Raw genomic sequence first — 26640 nt, 5'->3', positions numbered from 1 at the left:
CTGATGAACATTGATGCAAAAATCCTCAATAAAATACTGGCAAACCGAATCCAGCAGCATATCAGAAAGCTTATCCATCATGATCAAGTGGGCTTCATCCCTGGGATGCAAGGCTGGTTCAACATACGCAAATCAATAAACGTAATCCATCATATAAACAGAACCAAGGACAAAAACCACATGATTATCTCAATAGATGCAGAAAAAGCCTTCGACAAAATTCAACAGCCCTTTATGCTAAAAACTCTTTTTTTAATCCAAAATATGTTTATTGAGGTGGTTTCCCACTCATCTTGATTCAGAGTGCTTTTAGTGCTGCTTCCTCCTAAAGAAACATCCTTCTGTAAGCCTTGCTTTTCCTCCTGTAGGCTGGCAGAGGACAGTGGAGTAGCCAACACACAAAACTACTGTTTGTGCATGGCTAAAGACCGCGGTGATTTTATAGCATCCTGGGGATTTCACATCCATAAAGTAGGAATTGGGGCTCTGCACCAGGCATTTCTTCTTGTGTTTCCTCCTCTCCTCTTCTGGAGAGAGATGAAGGAGATCCTTTGTGAGAGCCATGTTCTCGTGTGGGTAGGTCATCACTGCTGGAAAGGGCGCTAAAACCTCTTAATAAACTAGGTATTGATGAGATGTATCAAAGTAATAAGAACTGTTTTTGACAAACCCACAGCCAATATCATACTGAATGGGCAAAAACTGGAAGCATTCCCTTTGAAAACTGGCACAAGACAGGGATGCCCTCTCTCACCACTCCTATTCAACATGGTGTTGGAAGTTCTGGCCAGGGCGATCAGGCAGGAGAAAGAAATAAAGAGTATTCAGTTAGGAAAAGAGGGAGTCAAATTGTTCCTGTTTGCAGATGACATGATTGTATATTTAGAAAACTCCATTGTCTCAGCCCCAAATCTCCTTAAACTGATAAGCAACTTCAGCAAAATCTCAGGATACAAAATCAATATGCAGAAATCAAGCATTCCTATACACCAGTAACAGACAAACAGCAAAATCATGAGTGAATTCCCATTCACAATTGCTTCAAAGAGAATAAAATACCTAGGAATCCAACTTACAAGGGATGTGAAGGACCTCTTCAAGGAGAACTACAAACCACTGCTTAACGAAATAAAAGAGGACACAAACAAATGGAAGAACATTCCATGCTCATGGATAGGAAGAATCAATATCGTGAAAATGGCCATACTGCCCAAGGTAATTTATACATTCAGTACCATCCCCATCAAGCTACCAATGAGTTTCTTCACAGAATTGGAAAAAAAAACTACTTTAAAGTTCATATGGAACGAAAAAAGAGCCCGCATTGCCAAGACAATCCTAAGCCAAAAGAACAAAGCTGGAGGTATCACACTACCTGACTTCAAACTATACTACAAGTCTACAGTAACCAAAACAGAGATATAGACCAATGGAACAGAACAGAGCCCTCAGAAGTAACAACACACATCTACAACCATCTGATCTTTGACAAACCTGACAAAAACAAGAAATGGGGAAAGAATTCCCTATTTAGTAATGGTGCTGGGAAAACTGGCTAGCCATATGTAGAAAGCTGAAACTGAATCCTTTCCTTACACCTTATACAAAAATTAATTCAAGATGGATTAAATACTTAAATGTTAGACCTAAAACCATAAAAACCTAGAAAAAAAAAACCTAGGCAATACCATTCAGACATAGGCATGGGCAAAGACTTCATGACTAAAACACCAAAAGTAATGGCAACAAAAGCCAAAATTGACAAGTGGGATCTAATTAAACTAAAGAGCTTCTGCACAGCAAAAGAAGCTACCATCAGAGTGAACAGGCAACCTACAGAATGGGAGAAAATTTTTACAATCTACCCATCTGACAAAGAGCTAATATCCAGAGTCTACAAAGAACTTAAACAAATTTACAAGAAAAAATCAACCCCATCACAAAGTGGGCAAGAGATATGAACAGACACTTCTCAAAAGAAGACATTTATGCAGCCAACAGACACATGAAAAAATGCTCATCATCACTGGCCATCAGAGAAATGCAAATCAAAACCACAATGAGACACCATCTCACACCAGTTAGAATCGCAACCATTAAAAAGTCAGGAAACAACAGGTGCTGCAGAGGATGTGGAGAAATAGGGACGCTTTTACACTGTTGGTGGGACTGTAAACTAGTTCAACCATTGTGGAAGACTGTGGCAATTCCTCAAGGATCGAGAACTAGAAATACCATTTGACCCAGCCATCCCATTACTGGGAATATGCCCAAAGGATTATAAATCATGCTGCTGTAAAGACACATGCACACGTATGTTTATTGCGGCACTATTCACAATAGCAAAGACTTGGAACCAACCCAAATGTCCATCAATGATAGACTGGATTAAGAAAATGTGGCAGATATACACCATAGAATATTATGCAGCCATAAAAAAGGATGAGTTCATGTCCTTTGTAGGGACATGGATTAAGCCAGAAACCATCATTCTGAGCAAACTATCGCAGGGACAGAAAACCAAACACTGCATGTTCTCACTCACAGGTGGGAATTGAACAATGAGAACACTTGGACACAGAGTGGGGAACATCACACACTGGGGCCTGTCGTGGGGTGGGGGTAGGGGGGAGGGATAACATTAGGAGATATACCTAATATAAATGACGAGTTAACGGGTGCAGCACACCAACATGGCACGTGTATATGTATGTAACAAATCTGCACATTGTGCATATGTACCCTAGAACTTAAAGTATAACAAAAAAAAGACTCTACATCTGTATTTTTAATGTATTAACTATACACTAGACTATATTTAATTTGTTACTCTTTTGAGATAGGTGATTTAATCACTTTTTTTTTTAAAAGAATGAACCATTTTTGAAAATTTGAGGCTGTGAAGATCATGCTAAATTACTGAGTTAATGAAAGAAAATATTTTTCTTAAAATAAAAAGCATAGAAGTCTTATGACCATAGCCAAAGAATGATGAAGCAGAGATTGCGGGTTAAAAGCACACTGCTGCAAGCATTCCATCACAATCATTCTCAGGAAAAAATAATGGGTCAGAAGGAATTTTTAGATTTTTTTTGATTCTATATGTGCTGCATTCTTTTTCTTTTTTCTTGTTTTGAGATGGGATTTCGCTCTTGTTGCCCAGGCTGGAGTGCAATGACACGATCTTGGCTCACTGCAGCCTCCGCCTCCTGGGTTCAAGTGATTCTCCTGCATCAGCCTCCTGAGTAGCTAGGATTACAGGTGCTCGCCACCACACCCGGCTAATTTTTGTATTTTTAGTAGAGACAGTGTTTCACCATGTTGCTCAGGCTGGTCTCGAACTCCTGACGTCAGGTGATCCATCGCCTTGGCCTCCCAAAGAGCTGGGATTACAGGCCTGAGCCACTGCGCCCAGCCCATTGTTTTTCATATAGAAATCTATACTTCAGGCCGGGCGCGGTGGCTCAAGCCTGTAATCCCAGCACTTTGGGAGGCCGAGACGGGCGGATCACGATGTCAGGAGATCAAGACCATCCTGGCTAACACGGTGAAACCCCGTCTCTACTAAAAATACAAAAAAAACTAGCCGGGCGAGGTGGCGGGCGCCTGTAGTCCCAGCTACTCGGGAGGCTGAGACAGGAGAATGGCGTAAACCCGGGAGGCGGAGCTTGCAGTGAGCTGAGATCCGGCCACTGCACTCCAGACCGGGTGACAGAGCGAGACTCCGCCTCAAAAAAAAAAAAAAAAAAAAAGAAAAGAATTCTATACTTCAACAAAAGATGCTGTGAATTTCAAGTTAACATGCTCACACATACATGTTCTCCCTAGAAAGCTACTGCTGTGTTTACAGTAAATGTGTAACGTTTCTGATCTTTGGGCTGCTGTGTTTGTGTGAAATAAGAAGACAGCAAGTAAAGCAGAGTCAACCATGACTTTCTAGTTTCAACAGCCACAGCTTCTGAAATTTAATGTTACGTCAACTGGAATAATGGCAGTATTTCAAAACTGAAAAAAATTGATAACTTTATATTTTTAGTTAATTATAGTTCATAAAAACTAGTTTCTGAATTGTTATACGTTAAACAATCGGAAAATGCAGATATCTAAAAGTTTCATCTAGATGATAGTATTAATATTTTAAGAGCGCTTAATTGTGAATCAAATGTGCTTCTTTGTGTTTCCTGGAAAGCAGTTGTTTATCTTCTACGTGTAAATAAAGAAAAGGCTCTCTGTAATACTAATCATACAGATCTCCTAAAATTAGCACTATGTTTAGATTTGAGTAAAATTCATAGGCCTGTAAGTAATGTAAATGTTAATATTTCTTTCTAATAAAAGTGAAATAGCAATAGAAATAAGTTGTTAAAATGAGTTTTAAAAGCTTCATGTATTTATTAAATAACATTTAATGCTGCATTATAAGTGACTATTCAGTAATTTCAATCTATTCACTGTGAAGACTTAATATTCTTAAGTTATTCAATCAAAAAAAGCTATACTCTCTCTGAAGCTTTCAGACACTGTAGACCACTCAATATATAATAATGTACATGGATACCACAGATATTCTATATAATAATAGGCTCATTCTTGCTTTTAATATAAAAATTCAATATATTTCAAAAGTGAAATTGGTAGCTCCTAGAAATCATGAGAGGAAAACCATTGTTAGTATCCGTTTACCAAAGTGTGCTAAGCTTAGCAATGAGTACTTTTTTTTCCTTTGTCTCTTTCTTTTTTTTTTTTGAGATGGAGTCTCACTTTGTTTCCGAAGCTGGAGTGCAGTGGCGGGATCTCAGCTCACTGCAATCTCCACCTCCTGGGCTCAAGCAATTCTGCCTCAGCCTCCTGGGTAGCTGGGATTACAGGTGCCCGCCACTATGCCCGGCTAATTTTTTGTATTTTTAGTAGATGGGGTTTTACCATGTTGACCAGGCTGGTCTCAAACTCCTGACCTCAAGTGATCTGCCCGCCTCTGCCTCCCAAAATGCTGGGATTACAGGTGTGAGCTACTGTGCCCAGCCAGTAATGAATACTTTAAACCAAAAATCAAGTTGTAAATACTATCTATGGGTAAAAAGAAGTGGTTTTTAAATTCCTATGCATTTCTATTAAATTTTTAAAAAATTAGAGCCAAAATATAGGTCAAGAATAAAAACAAGCATTGGTTGAAATGGGGTTGAACATAATGGTTAAAATTGAAACTCAGTATTTGGTTGTTCCTGATTGCATCCCAGTTCGGCCACTTACCGGTTGTATGACCTAAACACAGTTTCTTGCCTCTCTGTGCATGGCTCTTCAGCTGTACAGTAAGGATAAGAGTGTCTAAATCCTAGGGTTTTGGTAAAATTAAAGAAGTTAATGCAAATAAAGGTGCCAGAAAATTCCCAGCACCTAGCTAGTGTACAGGAAATGTATTAGCTCTTATTTGTTGATTCTGGTAGATCATGACAAATGTTAAGCCTGAAAACAAGACGGCCATACCACTGGCTTGTAACCCACATTGATTCTAATTTGTCCGTCTGGGGCTATAACAGTAGTTGAAAGTTTCTAACACTATCCTTGGCAAATTCCCATATATTCACATACAGCACGGATATATATATATTATGAAAAAATGTCTCATTGAGAACTGCTGTCTAGGACACTAGTAACACTAGATATACAACCACTTAAATGCTGAGTGTCAGTTTTATAATTAGATAATTAAGCAAGTTGTTTCATTACTTGTTTAATAAACTTATGATTTTTGGTTATTTGGTTAAATGTATTTATTCATTTATTTATTTAGAGACAGAGTCTCACTCTGTCATCCAGGCTGGAGTGTAGAGGCGTGATCTCGGCACACTGCAACCTCCACCTCCCAGGTTCAAGCAGTTCTCCTGCCTCAGCCTCCCTAGTAGCTGGGATTACAGGCACCCGCCAACACCCCCAGCTAATTTTTTGTATTTTTAGTAGAGACAGGGTTTCACCATGTTGGCCAGGCTGGTCTCAAACTCCTGACCTCAGGCTATCCACCCGCCTCGGCCTCCCAAAGTGCTGGGATTACAGACGTGAGCCATCGTGCCTGACCTAAATGTTTTTTACATATATATATTTAAATAACTTTTTTTCTCTAACAAGTGAAAAAAATTATTTATTTACAAATTTAGAGAGGTTTTACTCCAAACAGTTGTTTACAGTCTGTTTTTTAAGGTATTATATTATTTTGAACAAGTAAAAATCAACATACTTTGTTGGTTCAGACTACTCATAATTTTAAAAGTTTACTACTTACATCACTAACTGAACAAGCCATTTGAAATAAAATGTGTATGTTTTCTGAAATTTTAAGGTGAACGAACACTTTTTTCTCTGGTGCAATTTCTTAAAGTTTCTCTCATTTAAAAAAAACCCAGTAGTAATAGTATTTTTGATTGGCAAATCAGAGTTGTATAATTTATGGGGTACAATGTGATGTTTCAATATATGCATATAATATAATAATATAAGTCAAGTTTAATAACATATCTATCAACTTGCTTACCAGTCTTTTTTGTGGTGGTACATTTGAAATTTAGTTATTCTGAAATACAGTACTTGGCCAGGCACCGTGGCTCATGCCTGTAATCCCAGCACTTTGAGAGGCCGAGGGGGCAGGCGGATCACCTGAGGTTGGGAGTTCAAGACTCAGCCTGACCAACATGGAGAAACCCCGACTCTACTAAAAATACAAAATTAGCCAGACGTGGTGGTGCATGCCTGTAATTCCAGCTACTCGGGAGGCTACGGCAGGAGAATCAATTAAACCCAGGAGGCGGAGGTTACCATGAGCTGAGATCGTGCCATTGCACTCTAGGCTGGGCAACAAGAGCGAAACTCTGTCTCAAAAAAAAAAAAAAAAAGGAAAAAAAAAAAAGAAATACATAGTACTTTATAGTTTACTGTAGTCATCCTGCTGTGCAATAGATCTGGAAATCTGCTTATCCGTTCTATTTAAAACCTTGTACCCTTTGATCAACAATTTCCTATTTCCTTCCCACCACACCCAGCCTCAGGTAAACATTATTCCACTTTCTACTTTTTTGAGTTAGAATTTGTTAGATTTTACATATAAATGAGATCATGCAGTATTTGCCTTTTTGTGTCAGTATTATTTCAGCTAGCATAATTCTTCCAAATGTATCTACATTGTTTTAAAGGGCTGGATTTATCCCTTTTATGGCTGAATAGTATTCCATTGTGTATTTATACATTTTGGGTTTTTTTTTTCTTTTTTTTTTTTGAGATGGAATCTCAGTCTGTCACCCAGGCTGGAGTGCAGTGGCATGATCTTGGCTCACTGCAACCTCCACTCCCAGGTTCAAGCAATTCTCCTGCCTCAGCATCCCAAGTAGCTGGGACTACAGGTGCCCACCACCACGCCTGGCTATTTTTTCTATTTTTTAGTGGAAATGGGGTTTCTCCATTTTGGCCAGGCTGCTCTCAAACTCCTGACCTCAGATGATCCACCCACCTTGGCCTCCCAAAGTGCTGGCATTACAGGCGTGAGTCACTGCGCCCAGCCTAACAATCATTTTTAATAAAAATTGACACATTGAATAATTGAATACATTTTCATTGTTATATATGTGTGTAAATGTATAAAATGGTACATGAAAAAGAAATAAGCCAGAAAAAATATATTAATGTTTGTAATAAAATAGGAAGGTAGTTAATTATTATTTGTAAATGATATCTTTGTTTACTTAGATAACAAAAGAAACTACAAGACTATGTTAATAGTCTATTCAGGTGAGGAGGCAAAATTCTAAGATGGTCGCCAGGATTCCCAATCTGTTGCACACCTGCTGTGTAATCCTCTCCTTTGGCGTGTAAAAAAAAAATGTGACTGTGGTGGAAAATCACTCACTGAAATTAGGTTGCTGATGTGTTGACTTTGTGTTCATCAGAAGGGAGATTATCCTGATTGGGCCAAACTTAATCAGAGGTGCTTTAAAAAGAAAGACACATCGTAGAAAAACACCCCTGCTGGCCTGGAAATAAGTGACTTCTAGGTGGAGCATATTGTAAGCTGCTCTTGGTGGCCACATGGGAGGAAACATGTTTGTATATTGTCATCATTCCTGCCTCCCACATATTGCTTCCAATAGGGAGGAAGGGAGGATCCCATGACAGAGATAAAATGGGGATCTCCTTCATGCAAGAAATAATCACTTCTCATCTGGGATAGCTTAAGATAAACAGAGGAGATCACAACATGAGCACATCAATGGCAGGAAAAGGGCAATCTGGCTGAAAGGGCTCACTGGCATGATGGAGGAACAGTTACTAAGTCATAGTGAATGATCAACCTCTGGGATAGCAATAGTCAGCAAAGAAAACTGAACTCATTCTTATTCCGATTAAATCAGTGTATCTGCACCATTCTGGTGGCCCAGTGTTACACTACACATTACAGAAATAACATGGAGACCAGTGAGTAACTTCCTACAATTGAGCTTATCATGAAAAAGCATATCTTATTTGTTTTCACAATTGAAAAACCTCAAAAACATAATGAATTTATTAATAATGAACTTCTCATTTTAGAGGATTCTACTATGCTGTCATATAATATTAAACTTTAAACACTTTAATATTAATATGTCTTGAATGCATAAATAGTATGCAGATAATTTCTCTTACATTAACATGATAAAAGTAACAATTAGAAACAAAATTTTGAAATGGGATAGAATTTATCAAAATCACTTTTGATAAAATTGTGGCTTAGCATAATTGCCATGCTTTTTGAATATTTTGAATTGCCATGCTAAGCCATAATTCAATGGCTTAGCATAATTGCCATGCTTTTTGAAATGGCTAGATTATTGACAAGAAGCAAAGACAATCTCAGCTTTGTTTAATCATTAAGTTCTTGTCCATTTAAAATCTAAAATTCTGGCTAAAGGATTTAAAGGCCATATTCTTTAGTGGCTTCTTAGGGTTTCACAGGCAATACAAAAATAATTTTGATAGGCAGAAAAATGCATTCTACATATATACACAGTGCTCTTCTCTAATTTTCTTTAACATTAAAAGATTGAAGATTTCAAATCTAGTCTTTCAATTTAGAGTAAATTGAAAAAAAGTTGCATTTTTCAGCCAAGCAAATAATTGTATAAAATAGGTAACAAAATGATGTCATTAGCTCCCAAAAAATAGTATGACTAGATTCAGTAAGTATCTAGCCATGCAAACGACAGCCCAATTAAATCAAGATCCTTATAGGTGCATGTGGAAGGCATTTATGGGCAATGTGGTGCCCCTCCACTCAGCACCTTCTGCCCCTTTGCAGAGATACCAATTTACCCTGAGTGACTCAGGGTGAATACTGGGAACTGAGAATGCTGTGTTCAGAGTTATTACTGGGAACATGATTAACAAATTTCTTTCACATTATAAAAATGTTATGAATCGGTCTGGTGTGGTGGCTCACACCTGTAATCCTAGCACTTTGGGAGCCCTAGGTGGGCGGATCACGATGTCAAGAGATGGAGACCATACTAGACAACAAGGTGAAACCCCGTCTCTACTAAAAATACAAAAATTAGCTGGGCATGGTGGCGCATGCCTGTAGTCCCAGTTACTTGGGAGGCTGAGGCAGGAGAATCGCTTGAACCTGGGAGGCAGAGGTTGCAGTGAGCCGAGATCATGCCACAGAACTCCAGCCTGGCAACAGCGCAAGACTCCGTCTCAACACACATATATATATATACACACACACACACATATATACACACACACGCACATATATATACACACACATGCACATACATATATACACACACACATATATATGTAATGAATCTTACTCTGCCTCACAAAGGCTTTTAGTAAAAGATTGTTTATAGTGCTCAATTTGGATTCATAAAAATTTCAATATCCCAGGTAAATCAGTGGCTCTTAAATGTCAACCAAATTTCAGAAAACATACTTCAATGAGATAGAGTCTTTTTAGCTAAGAATTTTATTTTATTCATAAATGTGGAGAAAAATAGCAAACCAGTACTTTGAGCCAAATAACAGTGTTTGGCATGAGAGCACCACCCAAACAAGTGCTCTTCATCATCATCATTAGCATAGCAGTGGCACCATGTGCTCTCCTTGAGCATAAAGTGGAGAAGGCATTGAAATCGTGAAGAAAGGTGATATAATTGGAATATTTATATTAAATACAGTTTTTAATAAAAAGCATTTGATGTTGTATGACTATAGATGAAATTATTAGTATGAGGACATAATATTTTTACTTCTATTGACAGGATAACTTAATTCACAATATTCTTATTTCAAATCATATTCCTTTTTTTGCTGTGTATTTGCTAGCTTTTGGTCAAATATTACCGGAACTCAATAGAAATCAAAAAAGTTCATCTTTATTTTACCACAAGCATTTTATTATTGATGCATATGCTTATTTTGCTTAAAATCCATTAGCTTTTGTACTTTTCTTTCAGTGTGTTGTTTATTGCTGAGAAGTGGCTGTCCTGCCAGGAAACTGCTATTCTCAGCTCTATCCACATTGACTAGTAGTGAGTGGAAGTGAAGTGTGAATAAGAACCAAATGTGTCTTCTCTGCATGTATTTTTTCATCCCATTGGCTGAAGAAAGAGAAGAAGGCAGAAAGAAGATATGATCCCTGAAAGATCATATAGAAGTCCTCTTAATGAGAAAAAAAATGGTTATGTGACAATAAATTTTTTATTTTTCTAAGCCTCTGAAATTTTAGTATACAACTTGCATTGCTTTAATGAATGTATTATTTATTCAGCTTTGATTCTTTAGGATATGACACAATTCCCTGGTGAATCAAAACTGAGAAAAGAATAATTTACTTATTAAGAGAAGAGATACAGGAAAGACCCATTACCTTTGACCAATATCTCCACCCCTAGTCTTTTTTTTTTTTTTTTTTTTTTTTTTTTTTTTTTTTTGAGACAGAATTTCGCTCTTGTGGCCCAGGCTAGAGTACAATGGAGTGATCTCAGCTTACCGCAACCTCCGCCTCCCGGGTTCAAGCGATTCTCCTGCCTCAGCCCCCCGAGTAGCTGAAATTACAGTCATGCGCTACCACGCCTGGCTAAGTTTGTAATTTTAGTAGAGACGGGGTTTCTCCATGTTGTTCAGGCTCATCTCAAACTCCCGACCTCAGGTGATCCGTCCGCTCGGCCTCCCAAAGTGTTGGGATTACAGGTGTGAGCCACCGAGCCTTTTCTTTTTTTTTCTTTTTTTTTTTTTTTTTTTTTTTGAGACGGAGTCTCACTCTGTCGCCCAGGCTGCAGTGCAGTAGCGCGATCTCGGCTCACTGCAACCTCTGCCTCCCGGGTTCAAGCAATTCTCCTGCCTCAGCCTCCCAAGTAGCTGGGACTACAGATGCCCGCCACCTTCCCTGGTTAATTTTTGTATTTTTTTAGTAGAGATGGGGTTTCACCATGTTGGCCAGGCTGTTCTCGAAATCCTGATCACAGGCGATCCACCTGCCTCAGTCTCCCAAAGTGCTGGGATTACAGGTGAGCCACCACACCCGGCCGAGTTAGAATTTGTCTACATAGAAATGAGATCATGTGGCTCTTCGGGGACGTTGTCTGCAGGCACTCAGAATGGTCCAGCGTTTGACATAGGCTTTCCTACAACACAGCCTCTAACAAAACTAGGCTGTCCCAAACCCCTGCTAATAGAATTGTTTACCTTTATACCAAGAAGGTTGGGAAAGCACCAAGATCTGCATGTGGCCTGTACCCAGGCCGACTTCGAGGGGTTAGTGCTGTAAGACCTAAAGTTCTTATGAAATTGTCTAAAACAAAAAAACATGTCAGCAGGGCCTGTGGTGGTTCCATGTGTGCTAAATGTGTTCGTGACAGGATCAAGCGTGCTTTCCTTATCCAGGAGTAGAAAATCGTGAAAATGTTGAAGGCACAAGCAGAGTTTTCTGACTCATTTTATTTAGCTTTCTAGCTAAATAAAAAATGAAACTTTTTTGAGAAAGAAAAAAATGAGATCATGTGGTATGTTTTTGTTTTCTTTTTTCTTTGTGCTGACTCTTTTTGCTTAGTCTAATGTCCTCCAGGTTCATCAATATTGTTGCAGATAACAAGATTTCTTTATTTTTAAGGGCTGAATAGCAGTCCATTGTGTAAATACACGAAATTTTCTTCATCCATTCACCGGCTGATGGACACTTAGGTTGATTCCTTATCTTAGCTGTTGTGAGTAACCTACTTCCTTCCTTCTCTTTCATTTCTTTTTATATCTTTTGTCTTTCTTTTTTATTTCTAAAAGTATTTTCATTTAAAATACAAATTATAACTGTTAAATATCTTCGTTTCTCTGCCTTCTTTTGGATAATATTTTGGCTAATTTTAAAAACAAATTCTTTAAAAAGCTCTTGGGGGCTGGGCATGGTGGCTCATGCCTGCAATCCCAACACTTTGGGAGGCCGAGGCAGGAGGATCACGAGGTCAGGAGATTGAGACCATCCTGGCTAACATGGTGGAATCCTGTCCACTAAAAATACAAAAAATTAGCCAAGCCTGGTAGCATGCGCCTGTAGTCCCAGTTACTAGGGAGGCTGAGGCAGGAGAATCACTTGAACCCAGGAGGCAGAGCTTGCAGTGAGCTGAGATTGTGCCACTGCACTGCAGCCTGGGGGACAGAGACTCCATCTCAAAAATACCAAAAAATTTCTTGGATCAAGGTTATTGCTTCATTATTAACATAATTTGAGAAAAAATAGCGATAAAAATAAACATTGATTAGTGAAACAACAATTGTCTAGCCCCTGGTAATCATTTCCTCTCTCACGCAACATGAAAGCGGCATCTTTCCGTCATCTCTCCCAGTTGTGCGAAAGAGGTTTCTGATTAAATTGTTTGGTGTGAAATTTTGTAAAATTTTACTCTTTTGGTGTGAAAATCAAACTGCTTTGTTACTAGAAAAGTTTACCTTTTGATAAGTATAATTTTACTCTATTCTATTTAAATTCTTCAGAAAATCCTGAAATAGAATGCACTTAAATTTTTTTGAAAATTAAAAATGCTTAAACATTTTTTATACAAACTAAAACAAAATAATTTTAGATTCTTAGAGAACGTCTTTCAAATGCTTTAAGTTACCTTTCTCTGATGGTAGATACTTTTTTTTATATTGCTATAACACAGCTTTTCTGTCCTTTGTGGCCAACTCTGTCATTTCTATCCTATTTAGTTGTGCAGTATTTATGTTTTGCATTTGACATTTTAAAAGCTGTAATTCTTGCAATGTAATTTTCAAACATTTGACCAACCTTTTTTCATGCGAAACTCTCTGCTTAATCAGCAGTCACTTTATTTTTACTCTTCGGAGGCATTTCCACTCCCTGAAAAGCAGAGTGAAAGTTCAAGTGACTGTGCTGAGCTGGTCCTCGCCAGTGTCTGTCTATTCACATTCACACAGGTGACCTTCTGGTGAAAGACGGTTCACTTCGACAGCCTTCTTACAGCAATGTGGAACAGTTTTAATAGAGTAAAATATTAATCAGTGAATTTCAAGAAAAAAACTTTTGTTTTTTTTTATTCTTTGTATGTGAGTATGTGGTGGTCGTAAAGTTTATAATAAAGACTAAAGTTAGAGAGCACACTTCACATGAGGAGTACAGTGCAGGTTCTATGCAACCTTCTTTTTGCCAAACATGCCCTTAATGCTTTTTTCAAGTAGTATGTTGCTGTATCCATCACTTCTCAGGCTCTGATGATCATTTCCTAATTTATCAATTTAAATATGCAATCAATATCATCCAGAGTTCTGTCCTTGACGTTTAACTGCTCAGACATAAAACTATTAAAATATTCTTGATAAAAGATGAGGTTTTATTTGATGCCAGTAAGCTTAAGTTTCATGAAACTTGAAAACATGCTTCAGTTTTTTACCTTAGTTTGGAAAGCCAAATTTGGCCAAAAGTGAATACAACAATAAACTTGAATATAAATCATTTTGAAATTGAATTCAAATCATTAAATAAAATATTAAAATTGATAAATGTAATTGACTATGTGTCAAATTTTTTTTAATTTTTGGATAAAAGTGTAATAAAGTTGGAACTTGAAAAATATGTGTGCTTTTATGACAAATCATTTTGTGATTAAAGTCTCAATTTAGCAGTTTAGACTGTTTAAAATGTGAATACTGACATATCAGAGAAGAAAATATTGATAACAAAGAATACAAAACAAAGCATGATAGTGTTGATAGCTGTTGTGAGTCCTCGGCTCTTGTCTTAGTTTCAAAAAATTTAAACGAGACAAACCGCAAAGAAGATGAAGCACAGAGTAATTTATCGCAAAGGAGAAAGACTATTTTAAAAGTTAGATGCAGAATACCCAGTACACCCTGAGCGAGAAGGGATTCAGGGCGGGCGGGCAGCTTACAGCAATGAAACGCAAAGACTAGAACTAGGAACACTCCGTTTATGGGAATCTTACATAATTATTCATAAGGATGTTCTGGGTGGTCCTCTTGGTGCACATACACAGTGGCTGTACATGCTTGTTTATATGTCACGTATCATTAGCATTTTAAATCTCAACCATGGTGTGTCTTTTACTATTTATAATAGTAGTAATAAGTAAAAGGTCACTTTAAGGACAGGTAAAATCAAAATGTGCATTCTCTCTACAAGGGAATTTCTCTACATGAGAGAGCTTTGCTTGAATGAGTTGAAATGCGATGCAAATGCTGGGGCTTGCTGGGTTGACAATATGCAGTTGTCACGCATTCGCTGTGGCTAGGCTGCATCCCAAGGACATTATCAGTATGCCAACGTGGTATACTGTTGTAGTCACTTTCTTGACTACCCATCCTGCCTCAATAGTACTTGTACTGATTTATTCCCAACAACTGATTCTGAAACTAAGATTTAACTATCGTGTCAACATTGTCAACAGTAGGAAAATCAAAAGTTTAAAATCAAACATATTTGAGTTTGATTTGGGTAATTAGCTGTGTGCCCAGGAAAAATTATTTTACACTTGTGAAGCTTCAATCTTCATTATTAATTAAAAAAAAAATACTATCTCCCTCAGGGCTGTTGTAATTAACACATGGTAGCTATAAGTATTTTTCACTGGAAATCTTGTCTAAATATTATAGTAAATATTTAAGAATATTCATATTTCAAAGATATTATGTGAATTGGTTTATTTTGTCATGTTTAATGTATTTATCCTTTCTAGAAAATACCAAAATAATATTTTTTTTATTTTCTCTGGAATAAAAGACTAAGGGGTTTCTACATTGTGACTGTGCTAATTTTTGCATAGGATTCTGACTGTTACTGTTGAATTGAGGTTGAATTTCCAACCCACTGTTGTTTAGCTTGTGTGGTTTCTGGTTCATTTCGCGAACCAAATATATTAGACGTGAACTGTTTGGGGGTAACTTGACCTCATCTCTACTGTTCTTCTGTTATTACATCTAGGGCTTTAGAAATGACTAGGATTCAAATAAGGTTGGTTTGGAATCAAGCAACAGAAAATCCTCCCAAAACACTCAGGGAAAGATCTACTGAATAATCCCTTTCAGTGAGATTTATGCATGAAACAGAGTTCAATGAAATTCATAAAATTGTTGCAAGTTTTCTAAATTTAGAAACTGACTGCAAACAACATATGAAGCACTTGTAGTTTGTCTATAGCATCTGTAGGCTCAGGAAGCTGACATTACAGGAAAGCATATTGCTACTGTAATAAGATTTGGAACAAAAACTTACGTGCTTATAAACATTCCCCCTTAGTAATCCTTAGATACTTATCATTCTGGCTCACTCTTTTTGGCACAACAGTTTATGAATTCACAGATTCTGTCTCACCAATTTCAAGCCATGGTGTTTTCAGCTCTTAATGTTTACTTGTACCCAGCAAGCTTCATGGTTACGTCATTATATTGGGGTCCCCCAGGCAATCCCTGAGCCTTAGAGCTGACCATCCTACCTCATCCTTTTTGCTTCACATGCTGTTATTGAGTCCCTTTCACTCCATATTTGAGCCTTAATGAGGCTTCCATTTAAGGAAACCAGAGGAATGGGTTGCCCATATATATTGAGTTGAGAATCAGGATCCTCTTGAGTATAAAGACTTTACAGCTGGGCGTGGTGGCTCACACCTGTAATCCCAACACTTTGGGAGGCCGAGGCGGGTGGATCAGGAGGTCAGGAGTTTGACACCAGCCTGACCAACATGGTGAAACCCCATCTCTACTAAAAATACAAAAATTAGCCAGGTGTGGTGGTGCATGCCTATAGTCCCAGCTGCTCAGGAGGCTGAGGCAGGGGAATCGCTTGAACCTGGGAGGCGGAGATTTCAGTGAGCCGAGATTACCACCACTACACTCCAGCCTGGGCAACAGAGCAAGACTCCATCTCTAAATAAATAAATAAATAAATAGACTTTACATTTATTATTCATAGTACAAAGCAGTATATATATATTTTTTAATATGGAGTCTCACTCTGTCACACAGGCTGGAGTGCAGTGTCATGGTCTTGGCTCACTGCAACCTCCGCCTCCCAGGTTCAAGCAATTCTCCTGCCTCAGCCTCCTGAGTAGCTGGGACTAGAGGTGCATGCCACCACACCTGACTAATTTTTGCATTTTTAGTGGAGACGGGTTTCACTACTGTTGTCCAGGCTGGTCTTGAACTCCTGACCTCGTGATCTGCCAGCCTCAGCCTCCCAAAGTGCTGGGATTACAGGCATGACCCACCGCGCCCAGCCACAAAGCAGTGTTTTTGCGATGTGAATATGTTTTACTCAAATTAAATATAAATGATTCAACTCGTCAGCACCCATCAATTCATCATTTATATCATGTATAACTCCCCAATGCAATCCCTCCCTCCTCCCCCCTCCCCCCTCCCCATGATAGACCCCAGTGTGTGATGTTCCCCTTCCCGAGTCCAAGTGATCTCATTGTTCAGTTCCCACCTATGAGTGAGAACATGCGGTGTTTGGTTTTCTCTTCTTGTGATAGTTTGCTAAGAATGATGGTTTCCAGCTGCATCCATGTCCCTACAAAGGACGCAAACTCATCCTTTTTTATGGCTGCATAGTATTCCATGGTGTATATGTGCCACATTTTCTTAATCCAGTCTGTCACAGATGGACATTTGGGTTGATTCCAAGTCTTTGCTATTGTGAATAGTGCCGCAATAAACATACGTGTACATGTGTCTTTGTAGTAGACTAATTTATAATCCTTTGGGTATATACCCAGTAGTGGGATGGCTGGGTCATATGGTACATCTAGTTCTAGATCCTTGAGGAATTGCCATACTGTTTTCCATAATGGTTGAACTAGTTTACAATCCCACCAACAGTGTAAAAGTGTTCCTATTTCTCCACATCCTCTCCAACACCTGTTGTTTCCTGACTTCTTAATGATTGCCATTCTAACTGGTGTGAGATGGTATCTCATTGTGGTTTTGATTTGCATTTCTCTGATGGCGAGTGATGATGAGCATTTTTTCATGTGTCTGTTGGCTGTATGAATCTCTTCTTTTGAGAAATGTCTGTTCATATCCTTTCCCCACTTTTTGATGGGGTTGTTTGTTTTTTTCTCGTATATTTGTTTGAGTTCTTTGTAGATTCTGGATATTAGCCCTTTGTCAGATGAGTAGGTTGCAAAAATTTTCTCCCATTCTGTAGGTTGCCTGTTCACTCTGATGGTAGTTTCTTTTGCTGTGCAAAAGCTCTTTAGTTTAATTAGATCCCATTTGTCAATTTTGGCTTTTGCTGCCATTGCTTTTGGTGTTTTAGACATGAAGTCCTTGCCCATGCCTATGTCCTGAATGGTACTACCTAGATTTTCTTCTAGGGTTTTTATGGTATTAGGTCTAACATTTAAGTCTCTAATCCATCTTGAATTAATCTTCGTATAAGGGGTAAGGAAAGGATCCAGTTTCAGCTTTCTACTTATGGCTAGCCAATTTTCCCAGCACCATTTATTAAATAGGGAATCCTTTCCCCATTTCTTGTTTCTCTCAGTTTGTCAAGATCAGATGGCTGTAGATGTGCGGTATTATTTCTGAGGACTCTGTTCTGTTCCATTGGTCTATATCTCTGTTTTGGTACCAGTACCATGCTGTTTTGGTTACTGTAGCCTTGTAGTATAGTTTGAAGTCAGGTAGCGTGACGCCTCCAGCTTTGTCCTTTTGACTTAGGATTGTCTTGGCAATGCGGGCTTTTTTTTGGTTCCATATGAACTTTAAAGCAGTTTTTTCCAATTCTGTGAAGAAAGTCATTGGTAGCTTGATGGGGATGGCATTGAATCTATAATAGTATTCTAATGTGGTGAAAATAACTGCATGAAGTTCACCAAATGTTCTGCTTCAGACTTTTTTGAAACAAAGATCAATATGTATGCACTGGCGGATATTAGTATTTTGGTGTTGGTTTTCATTTTTAAAGATTTTTTTCCGGCCAGGCGCGGTGGCTCAAGCCTGTAATCCCAGCACTTTGGGAGGCCGAGACGGGCGGATCACGAGGTCAGGAGATCGAGACCATCCTGGCTAACACAGTGAAACCCCGTCTCTACTAAAAAATGCAAAAAACTAGCTGGGTGAGGTGGCGGGCGCCTGTAGTCCCAGCTACTGGGGAGGCTGAGGCAGGAGAATGGCGTGAACCCGGGAGGTGGAGCTTGCAGTGAGCTGAGATCCGGCCACTGCACTCCAGCCTGGGTGACACAGCGAGACTCCGTCTCAAAAAAAAAAAAAAAAAAAGATTTTTTTTCTACTTTATGCTGCTGTTAAGCTACACAAAGCATACCAAAAGGTATACTTTACCACACTTTTTACCGAAATTTCAAATACTTAAATATTGAAAGTGACATTCTTGATTACCATTTTTATGTGATGTAGTCTGCATTTATTAGTACTACATCAGTTTTTTAAATGTGGTGCAAAGTTATAAAAATTCCTTCCAGTTGATTTCTTAGGTAACAGTAGAATCTGTTTTCTTAGACAGTAACATGATAACTCTTTGCATACTACCTTTGGAGGTACTAAAAGCAACTGGTTAAATGTACTGAAATCTATCCTTATTAATGGAAATTTAATTCAAAGACTATGCAAAGAAAAGTCATACAGGCACCCTGAAAGTAAATTGGAATCTGGTTCCTGACACTGATTAACAGGTTGAGCAGATTAAAGTAGACCTAAGTCCCTTTAAACAATATTGAAACACATTTTTTTTTTTTTTTTTTGAGACAGAGTCTTGCTCTGTTGCCCAGGCTGGAGTGCAGTGGTACAATCTCGGCTCACTGCAATCTCCAACTCCTGAGTTCAAGCAATTCTCGTGCTTCAGACTCCTGAGTAGCTGGGATTACAGGCGCCTGCCACCACGGCCAGCTAATTTTTGTGTTTTTAGTAGAGACAGCATTTCACCATGTTGGCCAGGCTGGTCTTGAACTCATGACCTCAAGCGATCTGCCTGCCTCGGCCTCCCAAAGTGCTGGGATTACATGTGTGAGCCACCACACTCGCCCCAAAATTTTTAAATTAAAAATGTCTTCTGGAATTTAATAGGCCTGAGATTTGAAAAAAAAAAATCATTTACTCATCATTAATAATTAATATCATTAATTGATATTAGGTTAAACTAGAACATTTTAAACACACTGTACAAAAAAGTAAATAAAATTAGTCAATTTTCCCTAGACTTAATCTGATTAAAACAAGACATCTGGGTATTTAAAGACACCAAATTAGTAATTAGTGACAAAAAATATTTATTTTTAACAGATTTTTGATCTTATATATATATATATATATCAACAGTAGTCAAACCTAATACAGATTTTTTTTTTTTTTTTTTTTTTTTGAGACAGATTCTCGCTCCGTTGCCCAGGCTGAAATTCAGTGGTGCAGTCTTGGCTTACTGCACCCTCTGCCTCCCGGGTTCAAGTGATTCTCCTGCCTCAGCCTCTGAGTAGGTGGGATTACAGACACCTGTGACCATACCCAGCTAATTTTTTGTATTTTTAGTAGAGACAGGGTTTCACCATGTTGGCCAGGCTGGTCTTGAACTCCTGATCTCGTGATCCACCCACCTCAGCCTCCCAAAGTGCTGGGATTACAGGCGTGAGCCACCGCGCCCAGCCAGATTTGATTTTTTAAATGTTTCTGAATGTGTATCACTGTAGTGAAAAATCAAATTATTTAAATCTACTTTCTAAATAATTTGGATTAAAGTATTCTGTATTGTTGAGTGCCAGTATTCATATAGTATGCCAAACCATCCATTTGTTTACTATTTTGGCATTTTATAAAATCAGCCTGATTTTATATTTAATCTTTTTAAATATAAATTTATTTAAAGATTTTTTAAAATTTAATATATTTAAATATGTGGAGACACTTTTAAAGAAACCAATCTTTTTTACAAAAGATTTAGACATCGAAAATAGAGAATTGGGTTTCACATTATGTAGTTTCCTGAACCCTACAGTAATTTGTAAAGTTTGCTTGTGTACGCCAATCTTAGATTTTCTAAAACAAAATGAAGGGTTTTTGTTTTATGTTACATTTAATATACAAAGTCCAAAATATGCTCAGACAAAAAGTGTGGCTGCCACTTTAAAGAACAAATGTTTCCGCACGATACACTCTTCTGTGTATGTACAGATGGAAAACCAAACTTCGAAGTTTTCAAATCATAAACAGGAGAATTGTTTGTGAGTCTGAGCCTTAAATATGTATAACACATACAGTTTCCTCTTCTTAATTTAAAATATACTGTACTTTGAACAATGCAAGTATTGTAAGACTGTTGAAAACTTCATAAGCCATACAAGTGGCAACTGAATTTTCAAAATTATAAGAACTTTCAAAAAGTAAACTAAACCATGACAGTTTAATTTTTTTTAATGACTTTTTTATTTGTCCTTGTGATGAGAATCACTTTTATTCATTTTGGAACAAACAGAAAATGATGCGGTTGTAGCTTGCTGGGTGGTGACCGTGATGGGATGGCGGGATCCAGTGGACCAGAATCGTCAGCACCTTGCCATGGTCACTGCTGTCCTTTCTGTGACTAAGATTCGTTTCCCAGACTCCTTCATTAACTCCGTTGCCATCGTGACGTGAATGATTTTACACTGCTTTAGCATCTGCCTTTGATTTCTACTAATTTTCTTTGACTTTGATTTTTCTTGTCCATCTCTGCTGGTTGCTTTGCGGCTCCACTTTGAGGAGTTCGGGCAGCTTCACCCTCAGCCGCTCCAACAGTCCGTCCATTTGGCTCAAGCTCTAGGCAGTTTCTCCCGGTTCTTCTGTTCCTGGCATCTGAGATTTGTCGGCAGGGCCTGATTTTCAGAAACCACGCATGGCTATCGCCTCCTCCCGCCTGAAGAGCTTCTCCTGCGCCTCTGACCGGTGCTGGTTCCAGCCGCGGCCCAGCAGAGCACAGCATGAACCGCAGCAGCAGCCGAAGCTCCCACGCCCGGGCTCGCCCAGCTCAGGGACGCCTTAGCTGCAACCCTGGGTCGAGGCCCAGCTCCGTTGCGCAGAAAGCCGAGGCCAACCAGAGCATTTCCTGGACGAGACCTCTGGGCCCGCGGGGCCAGTTCCTCCTACCAGCTTCCTGCTGCCATCTCCCCTTCCATCAGAGGGACGCTCAGGATGGCGCAGGGGCCCGGAGACACTGTGAAGAGTCCAGGGAAGTGAGGAGGGACTGGGCCGGGCAGCCTCAGGCCCATCGCAGGACAGCACTTCTCACTTCTGAGCAGAGATCAGCCACTGCCAAGGTGGTAGGACAGAGGGATTCAGGCTCTCCAGCCTCCCTCTGCACCAGGAGTGTAGGAAACTATATTAAAAAAAAAAAAAAAAAAAAGTATGGAATAGAACTTGCAGATCTAACCCAACCAAGTTTTCATTCTTTTTCCTTTTCCTTTTCCTTTTTCTTAATGTCTTTTTCTCTCATATTATGCTTGCCTGACAGAAGATTTTGTTCCATCCTCACATGGAAATTTAAATGTAATCATAATGGTCACAAATTTAGAAACTAAATTTTACTTTATTTTGCCTGAGAATGCTGGGGTAACATTAAATTTTCAATAGTGCTTTCTGAATCTTAAAGTTGATTACCTTTTATTTGAGTCTATTAACTAAACTGTAGTAAGTAATAATGATAAATTCTTGATTTGCATAGGGCTTGACAGTTTACAAAGGGCATGTATTCATTCATTTAACCGATAAATGTGCATTGAGCATACACGTTGTGCTATACTTTTTGCTAGCCTTGGGAGATAAAATTAAGAAAAGAAAGTATTGGCCAGGTGTGGTGGCTCATGCCTGTAATCCCAGCACTTTGGGAGGCCAAGGCGGGCGGATCACGAGGTCAGGAGTTCGAGACTAGCCTGGCCAACATAGTGAAACCCCATCTCTACTAAAAATACAGAAATTAGCCGGGCATGGTGGCACGCGCCTGTAGTCCCAGCTACTCAGGAGACTGAGTAAGGAGACTCTCTTGAACCCAGGAGACAGAGGTTGTGGTGAGCTGAGATCTTGCCATTGCACTCCAGCCTGGGCAACAGAGCGAGACTCCGTCTCAAAAAAACAACAAAAAAAGAAAGTGTTGATGTCTCAGGAAACTTTCAGTCTGGCTTCATAAAATCCTCACACACTCTCGTAAAGTACATACCTCTGAAGTCTTCTATAAACCTACTACCCCAAAGTAACCACTATCTGAATTTTGTGTTATCATTTACACAAGAGTCTCGCTCTGTCCCCCAGGCTGGAGTGCAATGGTGCCATCTTGGCGCACTGCAACCTCTGCCTCCCGGATTCAAGCAATTCTCCTGCCTCAGCCTCCTGAGTAGCTGGGATTACGGGCACCCACCACCATGCTTGGCTAATTTTTTGCATATTTAGTCTGGTCTCAAACTCCTGACCTGGTGATCCACTGCCTTGTCCTCCGAAAGTGCTGAGATTACAGGCATGATCCACTGTGCCCAGCTTGAAGCATTTATTTTCTTAAAAATAACTTGGGTAGGTGGCTCAGTGGCTCATGCCTGTAATAACAGCACTTTGGGAGGCCGAGGCAGGAGGATCACCTGAGGTCAGGAATTCGAGACCAGCCTGACTAAAATGGAGAAACGCCATCTCTGCTAAAAATACATTAGCCGAGTGTGGTGGTGCATGCCTGTAATCCCTGCTACTCAGGAGGTTGAGACAGGAGAATTGCTTGAACCCAGGAGGTGGAGGTTGCAGTGAGCCGAGATTGCGCCATTGCACTCCAGCCTGGGCAACAAGAGTGAAACTCTGTCTCAAATAAATAAATACATAAATGTAACTGGGGTAAAATTGATTTATTTATCCTTCTCTGAACATTTTTTCCCCATACCTCTGTTTCTTTGTACATAAGACTTATCTGTCAAAATTTTTTTTCTTATTTTGACCATTCTCAGTGAGGATCATTTCACCCCAGGAGATACTGTAACCAAGCAGGTGCAATTTCAGCATGGTCTTGAAGAAGGCAGGCCTTGGCTGACCAGGTGGGCTCTAAGCAATTGTAAATAACTACCTTCTAAATATATATAATTTATATTTTTATTTATATACCATAAACATTTATTAAGCTGTAATATTTACAATATTATTTTCTGTTCTGAGATCTCCAAATATATCTACATAACACCAATGACAATATTTTCATAAACAGGAGGAATATATATATATATAGCTTTGCAAGAAGAAAAAAAGCGTGATACATTTGCATCTGTATAAGATACTGTAGAATCAATTTCCAAAGCTCAAGGAACTAAAACACACACGCACACACAAAACACACACACAAAACATCCTAATACAAGATTCAACATTTCTCCTCTTTGCTAGGTCCAGGTATGAGAGTCATCATTGTGCCTATGAGCTGGGTCCAGAAATAAGACATCTACCTGTGGTAAGATCCGCATGTAAAAGTCACAATACAAACTGTGAGCTTTATCCACAAGTGAGACTCATAACCTCAGCAGTAGACTCTGTCCATGTGTGAGGGTGATAATCCTGTCAGCTGGGTGTGCATAGAAGAGTCACAATCTCAACTTTGTACTGGGCCCTGATATGAAGCTCTCGGTGAAATATAAGGCCTTTATATTATACGCTTGAGTGTGGTAATATTCTAAGAACTTTCTGCAAGCAGAAGACTCAGGACCTTACCCATTGCCCTAAGCCCAGCTACAAGAGTCAACACCTTTTCTATTGGCTAAATCCAAGTATATGAGAGTCATCATTGCACCTGTGGGCTTGATCCAGAAATGAGTCATCATCTCACACATTGCTAAATTTACATATGACAGTCACAACTCTAACTGTGGACCATGTCCACATGTGAGATTCAGGACCTCACCAGTGGGTTCTGTCCGTGTGTGAGAGTGACAATTCTAATTGTCCGCTGGGTGTGCCTATGGGATACACAATCTCACCTGTGTGCTGGGTCCTGTTAGGACTCTCTGTGTCACTTAAGGATATTATAACTTATGCATGAGTGTCGTCATCTTCTATGACATTATCACAAGTAGCAAACAGAAGACCTTACCTATTCCCTTAATTCTAGCCATGAGAGTCAAAATCTTTTCTATTGGTTGGGTCCACATATGAGAGTCATCATCAGGCCTGTGAGCTAGGCCTAGGTATGTTACAGTCCCACCTGTGGGAAGCCAGACAGGACAGTCACATTGCTTGAATAGTTGGTCTAGGAATATTTCAGTAACCCTCCGTGTTCAGGACCCTGGCGAGAAAGTCACATTACTTGAGTGCTGAGCTCAGCAATATGTCACAATGCCTCCTGTGGGCAGGGCCTAGCCTAGAGAACCCTATCACCCGGCTCGTGTGCGAAGCAATATTTCACAATTAACTCTGTTTACAGGGTTCGGGAAGGAGAGGAAAGTCATGTCATCTAGGTTCTGGCCTGTTGGATAGGTCACAATGCTTCCTTTGGCAGAACTGAGGCAGCAGAGTCACACTGTTTGCGTGTAGGTCCCAGTAATATTGTCAAAATCCTCACTGCAGTCAGGGCCCATGAAGGAAGAAAAAGTTATGTCACCTAGTGCTGGGCAAGGAATATGTCACAATCCACCTGTGGACTCAGCTCTGGCCCCAGCGTCACATCTCCTGAGCACTAAGTTCAGCAATATGTCACAGTGCCCTTTCTGGTACAGGCCAGAGCAGATGTATCGCTTCACCTAGGTGCTATGCCCAGCAATATGTCACTATTTATTCTGTGGGCAAGGCCCAAGCAAAAGAAGAATTATATTATCTAGGTGATGAGCCCCATGATATATCACAGTGCCCCCTTTGTGTAGGGTCCAAGCAGAAGTGACAAGTCACATCATTGTATCTTAGGCCTAGGAATACATCACAATGGGTTGCGTAAGCAGTGCTTAGGCAGAAGAGTCCCAATACCTAGGCGCTGGGCCCGGAGATACGTGGAAATCTTCCTATGGGCAGAGCACAAGCAGGTGAGGAAGGTCACATCACCTAGGTGGTAGACCCAGAGATATGTCACAATTTCCCCTTTAGGCCAGGCCAATGCAGAAGAGTCACATCACCTGGGAGACAGTCCCCACACTATGTCACCTTGCCCCTTGTAGACAAAGCCCTGGTAGGAGCTGAAAATCGCATTACCTAAGGGCTAGTCTCAGCAATATCTCACAATGCTCTTTTAGGACAGAGTCCAGACAGGAGAGGAGAGTCACATCACCTAGGTACTGAGCCCAGTGACATGTCATCATTCTCTTTTATGGCAGGGCCCAGGAGAGTCTCATCACCAAGGTGCTGGGTTCAGTGATATGTCAAAATCTCCCCTATGGACAGGGTCCAGGCAGGAGAAAACACTGATATGGTTTGACTGTGTCCCCACTCAAATCTCACCTTGAATTTTAACAATCCCCATGTGTTAAGAGCAAGGCCAGGTAAATATAATAGAATTATGGAGGTGGTTCTCCTACACTGTTCTTGGAGTAGTGAATAAGTTTCGTGGGATCTCACGGTTTTATAAAAGGGAGTTCCCACGTGCAGGCCCTTCTGTCTGCCACCATGTAAGATGCCTTTTTGCTCTTCCTTTGTCTTTTACCATGATTGTGAGGCCTCCTCAGCCATGTGCAATGTGAGTCCATTAAACCTATTTCTTCTGTAAATTACCCAGCCTTGAGTATGACTTTATTAGCAGTATGAGAACAGACTAATACAGAAACTCGCAATTTTAGTTGATGGGCCCATACATATATCACAATGCCGTCTGTGGGCAGAACCCATGCAGCAGAGTCAAACCACTTGAGTGCTGGGCCCAGCGTTTTGTAACAATCACTGCTGTGGGCAGCGCCTATTCAGAAGAGGATAGCCACTTCACCCAGGTGATGGGGCCAGAGATATGTCACAATGCCCCTTTTGGGCAAGGCCCAGGTAGTAGAGGAGAGTCACCTCACCTAGGTCTGCCGCCCAGTGATATTTTCTATTTTTTGTATGTAAGGCACAGGAAAAAAGTCACATCCCCTAGGTTCTGGGTTCAGTGATATGTCACAGTTCTTCCTGTGGGCAATGCAGAGGGAGAAGAGTCACCTCAGTTATATGCCGGATACAGTAATATGTCAA

The 26640-nt window shown here is 39.7% G+C and overlaps 2 protein-coding genes and 1 pseudogene across 2 annotated transcripts in view; 2 read left to right on the top strand and 1 right to left on the bottom strand.

Annotated features, from left to right (window-relative positions):
* Positions 1-309: 309 nt before the first annotated feature.
* On the bottom strand, positions 310-564 carry LOC115900788 (40S ribosomal protein S27-like). The gene has a single exon (XM_030942596.1). The coding sequence runs from the start codon at positions 562-564 to the stop codon at positions 310-312; it is 255 nt and encodes an 84-aa protein (XP_030798456.1).
* An 11060-nt stretch (positions 565-11624) lies between these two features.
* LOC115900737 lies at positions 11625-11979 on the top strand (annotated as a pseudogene).
* Positions 11980-21458: 9479 nt separating this feature from the next.
* The window catches only part of LOC115900736 (zinc finger protein 723-like), a 35174-nt gene continuing 29992 nt past the window's right edge, over positions 21459-26640 (top strand). Inside the window, exon 1 of the mRNA XM_030942332.1 lies at positions 21459-21797. Coding sequence (XP_030798192.1) covers positions 21459-21797 — 339 coding nt within the window. The remainder of the gene's footprint in view (positions 21798-26640) is intronic.

Source organism: Rhinopithecus roxellana, chromosome 12 (assembly GCF_007565055.1).
Source record: "Rhinopithecus roxellana isolate Shanxi Qingling chromosome 12, ASM756505v1, whole genome shotgun sequence".
In the NCBI taxonomy this organism is placed as follows: domain Eukaryota; kingdom Metazoa; phylum Chordata; class Mammalia; order Primates; family Cercopithecidae; genus Rhinopithecus; species Rhinopithecus roxellana.
The sequence above is the reverse complement of the archived record's forward strand: the minus strand, read 5'-3'. Positions and strand labels throughout refer to the sequence as shown.